General features: G+C 48.6%; 2 protein-coding genes across 2 annotated transcripts in view; both read right to left on the reverse strand.

The window, feature by feature from the left end:
- LOC148671932 (uncharacterized) overlaps window positions 1–5,562 on the reverse strand; it is a 49,784-nt gene extending 44,222 nt beyond the window's left edge. Inside the window, exons 1-2 of the mRNA XM_088632759.1 lie at window positions 5,474–5,562; window positions 2,944–3,831 (exon numbers count right to left, since the gene is read on the reverse strand). Of these exons, the coding sequence (XP_088488885.1) occupies window positions 2,944–3,831; window positions 5,474–5,507 (922 nt within the window). The 5' untranslated portion in view covers window positions 5,508–5,562. The remainder of the gene's footprint in view (window positions 1–2,943; window positions 3,832–5,473) is intronic.
- LOC148671925 (GTPase IMAP family member 7-like) overlaps window positions 1–13,217 on the reverse strand; it is a 396,318-nt gene that overhangs the window by 134,241 nt on the left and 248,860 nt on the right. The gene's annotated exons all lie outside the window — the stretch shown is intronic.

Here is a 13,217-nt window from a genome sequence, read left to right on the forward strand (position 1 = left end):
GGCCCCTCAGGGCTCCTGCTAGGGCCCCTATTGCTGCCCCCAGTCCTGCTCCCAGTATCACTGCTCCTGTGCTGAAGTGCGGCTTCACCAGGTCCAGGTGTCTCTCTGCCTCCTCTCTGGCCTTTACCTCATAGTGCTGCCTGACCTCCTCAATCTCCCTCCTGTGTGTCTCCTCTCTCTTTCTCCTCTCCCTCTCCTGATCCTCTCTCACCTCCTCCATCTCTCTCTGCAGCCTCTCTCTCTCCCCTCTCGCTCTCCTCAGCTCCTCCTCCAGCTCTCTCCTCCTCCCCTCATCCCTCTCCTCCCTCAGCCTCTCCTCCATCTCTGCTATCTGCTCCTCCAGCGCTCTGATCTTCTCCACTCGTGTCTGGATCTCCTCCTCCGTCCTGCAGAGGAAGTTCTGCAGCTCCTTCTGGTGCTTCTCCCTCAGTCTCTCCTCCTCCCTCTGTTTGCTCTCCTCTCTCTCCCTCAGGATCTGCAGTTGCCTCTGTCTGATCTGGGACTCGGCCTCCTGGTACGTCTCAGTGCTGTAGTAGCTGCCCTTGTTTCCTGCTACCAGCTCCTCTATCTTCTCCAGCAGCTCTGTGACCTGAGTGCTGCCCCTGTCCTTGTTGTTGAGGGCGTGATACCTGTTCCCACACTTCTCCAGGAGCCACTGGAGCTCCCTGCTGCCTGTGTGCACAGACTCCTCCAGCGTCCTGCTGGTCAGCTCATCAGCGTGGGTGAGCAGGACCATGGTGTGTCCCAGGGCTCTCTCCCCGAATATCTCCAGGACTGTCTCCAGTGTCCTCCTCTCCTCCCCTGTGGATCGGCCCAGCGGGGTCACCAGGAGGAAGGCGTGGGGTCCCGGGGCAGACAGGTTAACACAGAGCCCCACATCCCGTCTCCTGTCCCCCTCAGACAGTCCGTCGTGGAGCCAGTCTGGAGTGTCCACCACAGTCACCCGTCTCCCGGACACTTGTCCTGTCCTCTTCCGGCTCTCCTGAGTGACCGCGGAGCTGCTGGCTTCAGAGGGAAACTCCTCTGAGCCCAGGATGGTGTTTCCTGCTGCGCTCTTCCCAGCACCAGTCCTGCCCAGCAGCACCAGTCTCAGCTCAGAGGGGCGGGGCTGGAGTCTGGGTTCAACTTCACTCACTGCAACAGGAGGAGAGACAGGAGCATCAGGGAGGTGACACATGAGAGGAGACCAACCTCTCCACATACAAGAAGGGTTCAGTTTGCTCAAGAGTCAAAACTTAAAAGTCATTATGAAGGAATCTTACAGAATGAACATCTGGGAATTAACCTTGAGTATCAACTAACTACATAGTTTTACCTGCTGTTCATGATTTTTCCTTGTGTCAGATCTATTTTTTCAAAGTGACTCAAGTTTCATCTGAAAAGTCTGTGTTTATATACTGGCCTCAAGCAACAACAGTCATGCTGCAGTACTGTACTGTTACAGGGGCAGAGTGTAGAAGGACGTTAATTGAAGAAGGAGAGATAATCTCTTCACTCCAGTGAAGAACAGCACTCTAGGAGAGTGCAGTCCAGTGCAATCATCCTGCTGGTATTTCACTCTGTTCAGTAATTCTCCATCTCACCCTGTTTGACACAGATTCTACAAAAGGCTCCTGCTGTTCAGTCACAGACTCACTGATCTGCAGACAAGCTGTGACGAGTCCTTTAGACTGATGTACAGAAACAGCTCTTGTCTGGGGTTCTAATGATCTGCTGATGGGCTCTTTCACCCACTCCTGTCCTGCTGGACTTCAGAGCTGCCTTTGACACTAACAGATCAACTGAGGAGGCCATCACCCCTGGTCTACACACTGCCCTCTCCCACCTGGACGAGAGAGAAACGTATGTGAGAATGTTGTTGTTGATTACAGCTCAGCATTCAACACCATCGTACCCTCAAGGCTCATCACCAAGCTCCGGGACGATCAGACCTGGACCTACCACACCAACCCCGTTGACAAGACAGCGCCTGTTCTTTTTCCCCAGACTGAAGAAGTTCAGCCTGCCTTCACACATCCTGACCAGCTTCTACAGCTGCACCACTGAGAGCATCCTAACCGGCTGCACCACTGCCTGGTGTGGTAACTGCTCCGCCCACGAGCTCAGGGTCCTCCAGAGGGTGGTGACACTGGCTCAGAACACTACCGGCTGCGCTACTGAACACAGAGGATATCTACTGTGTTAGATGCCTCAAGAAGGCCAGGTCCATCCTCAGGGACCCCAGTCACCCTAAACACAACTTGCTCTCTCTACTACCATCTGGAAAACGGTACTGAAGTATCAGACCAAGACCACCAGGTGTCAGAACAGCTTCTTCCCCCAGGCAGTAAGACTGCTGAACAGCCAACCACAGCAGACACCTGCAGTTACCTCCTTGAACTGACAGGGGGCACTGGCACTCTCAGGACACCTACGAAGAGCACTAAATACCTCCTACCCTGTACCCTACTACTGTCAGGACACCTAAATACCTCCTATCCTTGTGTTACTTCCACACAATCTGTGAATTGCAGTTGTGTAATCCGTTGTATCCCAATGTTAACCCCTATAAATTCCTGTCCTCCAACTCTTCCATCCCTCTTAACGAGCCTTTAACGAGCTTGCAGATTTCAATGCTGACAACACCGCTGTGTGCTGTACTGTTCGTGCATCGATCAATAAACCTTGATTGATTGAGTGTTGGTCCGACAGTCTTGAGGAACAGATTACAGAGACTGAGCTGCTGTGTGATGGATTAAATCTCATCTCCCTGAGAGAAAACAGTTCAATTACAGCACAGAGGATTTAAACAGACACAGATCTGTGTGCCACTGTGTTAGTAACGCAGTACAGAGCGGAGCACAGTACGATTTTAATTCCTAACAGGACACAAGATGGTTGAATCTCTCAGTCTGATGAGCAGTAAGATCAGTGACTCAGTAATACAGCATCGATCACACTCACTGTCGGGAGGGATGAGGTCTTTACTGTTCCTCCTCTTGACAGGCAGTCTGGGCTCCTCTGTCTCTTTCTCCAGCTCCTCTTCCTCCAGTGTCTTTCTCATCTTCTCCTTCAGCTCCTCTGTCTCTCTCTGTCTCTTCTCCTCCCTCTGTCTCAGCTCCTCAGTCTCTCTCTGTCTCTCCTCCAACCTCTGTCTCAGCTCCTCTGTCTCTCTCAGTCTCTCCTCCTCCCTCTGTCTGATATATTTCTCCAGTTCAGTGTTTATTTCCTTGATGTCAGTGGTGAAGTACAGCCCATAGTTTCCTGCCACCATGTCCTCTATCTTCTCCAGCAGCTCTGTGACCTGAGTGCGGTCGCCCCTGTTGTTGTTGTTGAGAACATGATACCTGTTCCCACACTTCTCCACCAGCCACTGGAGCTCCTCTCCTCCTCTCTCAATGTGCTGCTCAATGGTTGTGTCTCCCAGTGTGTCCCCCCAGGTGAACAGCACTATTGTGTGTCTCCACACTCTCTCACTGAGAAGCTCCAGATGTTCCTTCACTGATCTCCAGTCTGTGTCTGAGTTCACATTAATCACCGGGAGGAGAGCGTGGGGTCCTGGGGGACACAGAGACACACTGCGCACAACCTCCTGTCTAACCTGCTGTGGAGAATAGAAATTCAACATCAGCCACACATTCCAGCCTGGAGTGTTGACCACAGTGATCTGCCTCCCAGCTACTTCTCCCTGTCTCTTCACACACTCCTCATTTACTCTCTTAGTGACAAACTCATCTCTGCCCAGGATGGTGTTTCCTGCTGAGCTCTTCCCAGACCCTCTCTCCCCCAGCAGCACAATCCTGATCTCTGAGAGACGCTGTGGTGCCTCATGGGAATCAGCCCGTCTCCTCCCTGTCAGAGAGAAAGATCACAGATTATTTACATGATAAAGTTCTCATCACAGATATCTTCCCTCTTCATCCCATTTAAAATTCATGATAAAAACTTTTCTATATCTTTTCTCTTGTCCCTGCCCTGTGAGAGAGGAAAATCACAGATTATTGAGATTATTTTTCTGTGTATTCTCTGTGGTATACAAAAATGTTCTGTTAATGTTAGGTAATCAAACTGTATTCTTACAACATTCTTATTCTGTATTCTTACAATTTATATAAAATATATATATTTTATTTTTAACTGTTCTCTCAATAGTACGTTAATTTTTCATAAGGATTTTTTTTCTTAGAATAATTTAACCTCACTGAAAGGTCAAATTTCTCTCATCTGATAAACAACACAGACATTTTTTTCCATCGCCTTCCTTGCTCATCTTTACCAAGGGTGCCAATACTTCTGGAGGGCCCTGCAGAGTCCTACTAACACTCTGAGTGTCCAGTGGCAGTTCAGACATATATGGGACTCCTGTGTTCAGAATGAACCTTTATACCACCTTATTTTTAAATAAATGTAAAAAACTGTAAAATCATTCAGTCCATCCTGATTCTTCAGTAGTGAGTCTAAAATGTCACATTTCATACAGACATGTTTGGGACTCAGCCACCTGGCTGGGAAATCTGTGTGTTGTATAGTTTCAAACCGCTTAGAAACTACCTACTGTGATCCACACTGAAGATTACTAGCATGATGTTAGTTTAAAAACAGTGAAACTGACAGGCTGGAGGAACTGAGTCTCTTTTGTCTGAAGGGAGTGTCCCACACTGACAGGGTGAAGAAAGTGAACCATATATATATACAAAATATTCAACATCCTCAGTGACAGTCAGTCATCATTAAAGACCAGTTAGATATTGACACCTCAGAGTTCCTCAGAATTAACACTGAAACTCAAAGCAACACTAAGACTTAAAATCAGGAGTGGGAGGCTCTACTGTACACAGAGAGGGGTGGGAGAGGGGAACAAGCTGCCCAGCCCTGTTGTTGAAGATGATACCCTGGCTTCTCTCCAGACACAGCTGGATGAGCTCCTTCAGTCAGGACATGGGACTCTACTGTACACAGAGAGGGGTTGAGGAAGGGAACAAGCTGCCCCGTCAAGACAGGAGAAACAGCTGCATGAGACCCTGGAATCACTACTAATTATGGGCCAAATAAATTCCTCTGTTGTTCATCTGTACTGATTCCTCTCTGGTATTATCAGCTGTACAATAAACACGGCCCCTGAGCAACAAACAGGAAACGATCATATCTGAGCATGTCTGAGCATCATGAATACTAACAGTGTGAATCCAATACCATCAGCACACAGTCAGGTTTAACATCAATCATTCTACCTTAAATAAACACCTTATTAAAATATTTAGTGAATCCCAAACAGCTTGAGTTTACACTACCGATCTCTGATCGCTGACAAGAGAAAGTGAAAGTAAAATCTGTTTTTCTCTCCTAGTTCAGACCCTGTGTGTCTGACAGACAGAACACACTCTCAGCAGACAGGAAGACACTTCTCCAGCTGCTGCTGTGCTCTGTGACAGAGAAGAGACCCTCAGTGACTCCCTTACCGACACTCTGACAGGTAGAACAAGAGAAAACTCACCAGGGCTGAGCGCTGAGCTCCTACACGCTGCCATCTCTCTCTCTCTCTCTCTTCCTGGTGATCTGAAGGGCAGGACTTTGTCCTCTCAGTGGCCCTTGATAAATTTACTGGGTTCAGTTAATGATTAACTCACCAGAGCTGAATGAAGTCTTGGGCACCGTCTGATATGAACGTTTCTGGTATATCTCATCACTTAGGAATTTAAAAATACTTTTAAAATTATTTTTCATAAGCAAACTCTCTTGTTTGGGGTTCTGGAAAGTTGATCTAAAAGGATCTGCAAAGCACTTTACAGTCAGGGACCCCACTTCATCCCACCTGCAAACAACTGAGGAGAGGGAATTTGGGGAGTAGAGACCGAACCCCGACTAAGCAGCACCCCTGACCAGCAGTGGGGTCACTGGGGTCACACCCCTACTCTCACACACAGTGTCCTGATCTGTACTGACCAGCAGTTGGGACACTGGGGTCCACACCCCTACTCTCACACACGTGTAGGGAAAACCGGTTCAGGGACGCCAAATATGTAATCATAGTGGCTCTCTGAAGGCACCAGTTCTGTAGGGTTTGGGCATTTACTGAGACAATTATTAATTGTAGCAGTAAATCACAAAGTTGATTCTTTTGATGGCTTTAGAATCCAACCATGACACATAACTCAAACAACGCGCACACACAGGTACTAATACACGAGGATACATTTATGATTACATAGAATATGCATGTAAACCTAACAGATCTTATCGAGAGGGTTATCAGAATACAAAAGATATATATTCAGTCAGTTACAAAGTGTTACACATATCAAGAGGACATACGTTCAGTATATCATTCATTAAGACCGTTTCGTAAAGTGAACTTGGGTACAACTTCTACATTAGATACTCAAAACAAGTACATAACTCTTAGGAATTAAATTGATATCAACTGGTTGGGATAACAATTGAATTCTCGAGCTGTAATGCATTGAAGTTGAATACTCATCCAATTTCTGGGGATTCAGATCTCCTGCGGGCACAAAGAAACAGTTGCAGGCTGTTGCTGTCCAATCCGCGCTCTCTGGCTCCGTGCCAGGCTGTGCTGTGCGGCTTGCGACGGTGCGCTGCTGATGCTCACTGTTGGCTTTAACTAGCAAAGTTTGTGCACAGGAGAAAAGATGACTGTGGATCCCAGCAGGTCAGGAAGAGGACCGGTTCGTTCCTGATGAAGAGCTAGTTCTGAATAGTGATTCAGCTGTCCACAGTTCTGACCTGTTCACGAGGCCTGCTGCTGGTTACTCTCTGGCAACCTCCACTCTAGACTCTTAGAACAAAGGAAAGTTCTGGCACTCGGACACACTGGCCGTTCCGTGGTTGTCCGGGCTGAGTCTCAGGATGGTCAGGAGGCGGGCTGCGAGAATGTCCTGCCCTTGGGATTCTCCTTTGAATTCCCTTTAGAACAGTCCATAGAATCCTCTCCAGAATCTTACTGAATCTTGTTGAATCTGAATCTGAATCTGAATCTCTCAGGCTCTCTGTGTTGCCTGTTCTTACCTGGAGGAACTTCAGCTCATTGATTGGCTGAAAGTTCCATGGGCATCAGAGTCCCACGTGGGTTACTCGACCCTACCGGTCCCTGATTGGTTGATCAAGGTGAGATATGAGTCACTTACTCCTGACACTTAGGAATGCAGTCCAGATGTCCAACTGGCACTCCCTAGACAGATAGGCGCCAATGGATGACCATTGATCATGATAGCCAGGCTTAGCTAAGTGCATCCCCCTTTGGGAGCTGTCCTTATCAAAAGAAAACATCTTGCATGAATGGTTTCTCTGCACCACAGAGATGAACAGAGAAATGGGGCCTCATTTGGGAAGCTCAGAAACACTTAATTCTTTCTTATTAATAAGCCTCGCCGCTACACCCTTCTGGATCTATGAAGTCAATGAGGCGCTGCAGTACTGCGCTGTACAGGAGGAGATAAGGCACCAGAGGCCGGAGCTGAACTGCTTCAGGAGAGAGACAGATCGAGTACAGCAGTCCAGAGAGAGCAGGAGAGCAGACAGGAGTCAGACAGTGGATAACAGACCTGAGGATTTCATCAGCTTGTTCCCCCCTCCCACCCCTCACTGTGTACAGACCCCCTCTTAACCGCAGATGCCTGAGCGCTGATTGACCTCGACCTCCCCCACCTTGACTGAGCCGCCCCCCCAGAGCCCGTGACGGTCTGGGGGCGAGTACAGTTTGAGGACAATCTCCTCTCTTCCACTGGCTTCTCCAACGCAGACTCTCAGTCGGCTCTTCTGCAGCGTCAATCCCTCCCCAGAACAAACACAAACCACACCGTTTTTATTAATGAAGATATTATTTATTTAGATTTAATGAATAAATTCTCTTTTTTTTTAAAGCTTTTTTCTGGGGGCATCTCTGCTGTTGAAATAAAGACTTAGGAAACACAAAGACCTCAGTCTTTGAGGAGGAGAAACCGCCCCCCCCCCCCCAAGAAGGTTAAAAATGAAGACGACCCGCGACCTCACAGGCGTGTCCGCGGGAGTCTGCTTGAGCTTGAGCTTGAGCTTGAGCGACGCAGAAACACGCAGAAACACGTCCACGCCTGGGGCTCGCCTGCCATTCCCACACAAGAGAGCACAAGAGAGCAACAGCAACAGCAACAGCAACAGCAACAGCAATCGGAAGTCCAGGGCTCCGTCTCTCGCCGGGGAGCGTGGGTGGTGTTGTTTTTGTGGGGGTGGGAGAAGGGAGTGAAACACGGATCGTTCCCCACCCACCCCACGATCATTTCGCTCACTGTCATCGACCGATCGATTATACAACGACAAATCAAGGAGAACCGTTCCAGTTCCTCACAGTGAAGGAAGAGTAGCACCACCTCCGCTCTCACTGAAATACTCTCCATCAATAAGACGCACGAGTCTCTCCGTCAATAAGATAGATAAATAAATAAGCCACACAGGAAATCAATCAATAAACAAACAGAGCGATAAGGCGCCACGGGCGTCTCCGCCCACGAGTCCCAGACTCCCCTCTCCGGGCGGCAGCGGTCCGGGTCCGGCTGGCCGGTATGGGTATCGGTATCGGGCCGGACTCGAGGGCCTCTCCCGTCACGGTCGGACTCCACCCAGAAGGGGGGCGGGGGGGGTTACAGGTCACAGGTCACAGGTCGGAGCTGCTGCTGAGGTACTGAGAGACGCCGACCAGGAGCAGCACCTCCCCGGTCTTCGTCGCCTCGGCCGCCGACCCCTCTTCCTCCCCCGCCAGGAGGGGCGGTGGGGGTGAGTGGGGCAACAGCAGCCCCGGCCCTTCCTCCTGCCCCTCGGGAGGGCAGCCGGTGGCGGGCAGCGCCAGTTCGGACCTGGGCTCCTCGGAGACGTAGATCTGGAGACACAGCGCGGCCACCAGCAGCAGGAGCAGCTGCTGAGCGGAGCCGCGGGGCTCGGCCGCCGGGGGGCGCTTCTGCACCTGGGGGAGAGAGAGGTCAGGGTCAGGGAGTCACGCTCGCTGGGGTTCGGGCTGGATAATATTAATAATAATACACTTCTATAGCTCTTTCCTGGACACTCCACTCAGAGCTCTTTACAGGTCATGGGGATCCCACCACTGCCACCAGTGTGCAGCCCCACCTGGATGATGCCCCAGTCCTCTCCCCACACACCAGCTCTCAGTGGGGAGGAGAGCAGAGGGATGAAGCCAGTTCAGAGAGGGGGGTATTAGGAGGCCATGATGGGAAAAGACCAGGGGGGTAATTTGGCCAGGACACCAGGGTGACACCCCTACTCTTCTCGAGAGACACCCTGGGATTGATTGTTAATGACCACAGAGAGTCAGGACCTCGGTTTGACGTCTCATCCGCAGGACGGCGCCTGTTTACAGTCCAGTGTCCCCGTCACTATACTGGGGCATCAGGACCCACACAGACTGCAGGGTGAGAGCGCCCCCTGCTGGCCCCACTCACACCTCTCCCAGCAGCAGCCTCAGTGTTTTCCCAGCAGTCTCCCCTCCAGGTACTGGCCAGGCTCACACTGCACCACACAGAGCCGGTACTCACCGCGTCGGAGTACAGCACGCTCAGGGCCGGCCGGCACCCTCAGCGGTTGTGCGAATTTCCGCCGATTCACTGCTGCCGCGTGGCGCTCGAGGGTTCAGAGAACTGTGTTTGTTTCTAGGAAAAAACAGGCCGCTGCCCCCCGGGAGGAACTACTGATAATAATAATACTACTGATAACAATAGTACTACTACTAACACTAATAATACCACTGATAATACTAATAATATGACTGCTGCTACTACTACTACGGACAACGCTAATAATACTACTAATACTACTACTGATAATACTAATACTACTAATAACACTAACAATACTAATACTACTGATAATAATACTAATAATGCTGCTGCTACTACTACTAGTACCGCTGACAACACTAATAATACTACTAATACTACTACTGATAACAATAGTACTACTACCAACACAAATATACTACTGATAATACAACTAATACTACTGCTGCTGACAACACTAATACTACTACTAATACTATTCTACTGATAATAGTACTACTACTAACACTACTACTACTACTACTGATAACAATAATACTGTAGCGTTTGCAGGTTCTTTTCAGAACAAGGACGAGTGGAGAGGCGATTAACAAACAAGCATTAGCTTTATTCGTTTACAACCACACAAAACCAAACAGGTTCTACAGTCAGGAGACTGACGGAACACATACACATAGTTAGGGTGATAATTAACTAACAACACACTATACTTTTACAGGACTAGAATTACTAGGACATTATTTACACAGGTAGGGTCAGCCGCTGGTCATCGTGCTGACCCTCAGACTCTCCCCGGCCACAACTCCCAGCATGCCCAGCGGTACTACAAGCGCCTAGGGGCACTTCCTCCTCACCACCAGGCGAGGGCGTTACAATACTAATAATAACAATACTAATAATAATACTACTGCTACTACTACTACTGCTGACAACACTACTACTCCTAATAATAATAATCTACTAATACTACTGATAATGATAATACTAGTAATAACACTACTAATACTACTACTAATACTAGTAACAATCTCCTTCACACAAGAACTGCACACACGGTGTACAAATCAGCTGACTGGAGAGTAATTTCCGACGGTGATAAACACAAGGAATAGAACTGACCTTGTTGGTTTCTCTAAAAACACTACAAGTCCTGTCAAAGACAGGATATGCTCCACTAGAATTGTTGTCTCTGACCGATGAGAAATTTAGTTTGTTGTGCGAAGGACTCGGCAAGAAGAGATGTGTCAATTCAGGTGCAGTTGTTTATCGTGAGGGAAAGCACAGATAATATGGGCTTTAATGAATTAACAGTGAAAGTGTAGCAGGGGGCCTCGTATGGACTGCGGTTGTGTCTAGTTTTTGTTATTTGCATTTAAAGATTTTGCTTGTCTTTTGCAAACAAAATCTAAGCTAAGACTTTTACATGAAACATAATGCAGGAGTAGCTGCAGCCTAGGTAGACGTGCCGAAAACCACGTTACGTTGTTATTATTTACTTTATTATTTATTATTTCTCACTGAACACTAGCGCCCCTCTATGATCACACACTAAACAAAGTACTTTGCCGCTCTGATTACTAACTGAACACTAGCGTCCCACTCTGATCACACACTGAACATACTACTGTCCCACTGTGATGACTCAATGAACACAGTACTGTCCCACTGTGATTACACATTGAACACAGTACTGTCCCACTCAGATGACACACTGAACACAGTACTGTGCCACTGTGATCACACACTGAGCACACTACTGTGCCACTGAGATCACACACTGAGCACACTACTGTGCCACTGTGATCACACACTGAGCACACTACTGTCCCACTGTGATCACACACTGAGCACACTACTGTCTCCCTCTGATGACACACTGAGCACAGTACTGTGCCACTGTGATCACACACTGAACACAGTACTGTGCCACTGTGATCACACACTGAACACAGTACAGTGCCACTGTGGTCACACACTGAACACAGTACAGTGCCACTGTGGTCACACACTGAACACAGTACAGTGCCACTGTGGTCACACACTGAACACAGTACTGCCCCCTCTGATAACACACTGAACACTATACTGTCCCCCTCTGATGACACACTGAACACTGTATCGTCCCACTGTGATTACAAATTGAACACTGTACTATGACACTGTAATCACTCACCGAACACAGTTCTGCCCCACTGTGATTACTCACTCAACACACTACTGTGCCACTCTGATCACACACTGAGCACAGTACTGTGCCACTGTGATTACTCACTGAACACACTACTGTAGCACTGTGATTACTTCCTGAAAACACTACTGTGCCACTTTGATCACAAAGTGAACACAGTACTGTGCCACTTTGATCACAAAGTGAACACAGTACTGTGCCACTTTGATCACAAAGTGAACACAGTACTGTGCCACTGTGATCACACACTGAACACTGTACTGTGCCACTGTGATCACACACTGAACACTGTACTGTGCCACTGTGATCACACACTGAACACTGTACTGTGCCACTGTGATCACACACTGAACACTGTACTGTCCCACTGTGATCACACACTGAACACTGTATTGTCCCACTGTGATCACACACTGAACACTGTACTGTCCCACTGTGATCACACACTGAACACTGTACTGTCCCGCTGTGATCACACACTGAACACAGTACTGTCCCACTGTGATCACACACTGAACACTGTACTGTCCCACTGTGATCACACACTGAACACACTACTGTACCACTGTGATTACTCACTCAACACACTACTGTGCCACTCTGATCACACACTGAGCACACTACTGTGCCACTGCGATCACACACTGAACACAGTACTGTGCCACTGTGATCACACACTGAACACAGTACTGTGCCACTGCGATCACACACTGAACACTGTCCCACTCAGATGACACACTGAACACAGTACTGTGCCACTGTGATCACACACTGAGCACACTACTGTGCCACTGAGATCACACACTGAGCACACTACTGTGCCACTGTGATCACACACTGAGCACACTACTGTGCCACTGTGATCACACGCTGAACACCGTACTGTGCCACTCTGACCGAACGCTGAACACAGTACAGTGCCACTGTGATCACACACTGAGCACACTACTGTCCCACTGTGATCACACACTGAGCACACTACTGTCTCCCTCTGATGACACACTGAGCACAGTACTGTGCCACTGTGATCACACACTGAACACAGTACTGTGCCACTGTGATCACACACTGAACACAGTACAGTGCCACTGTGGTCACACACTGAACACAGTACAGTGCCACTGTGGTCACACACTGAACACAGTACAGTGCCACTGTGGTCACACACTGAACACAGTACTGCCCCCTCTGATAACACACTGAACACTATACTGTCCCCCTCTGATGACACACTGAACACTGTATCGTCCCACTGTGATTACAAATTGAACACTGTACTATGACACTGTAATCACTCACCGAACACAGTTCTGCCCCACTGTGATTACTCACTCAACACACTACTGTGCCACTCTGATCACACACTGAGCACAGTACTGTGCCACTGTGATTACTCACTGAACACACTACTGTAGCACTGTGATTACTTCCTGAAAACACTACTGTGCCACTTTGATCACAAAGTGAACACAGTACTGTGCCACTTTGAT

The sequence above is a fragment of the Lepisosteus platostomus genome, chromosome 5, assembly GCF_059453375.1.
Source record: "Lepisosteus platostomus isolate fLepPlt1 chromosome 5, fLepPlt1.hap1, whole genome shotgun sequence".
In the NCBI taxonomy this organism is placed as follows: Eukaryota; Metazoa; Chordata; class Actinopteri; order Semionotiformes; family Lepisosteidae; genus Lepisosteus; species Lepisosteus platostomus.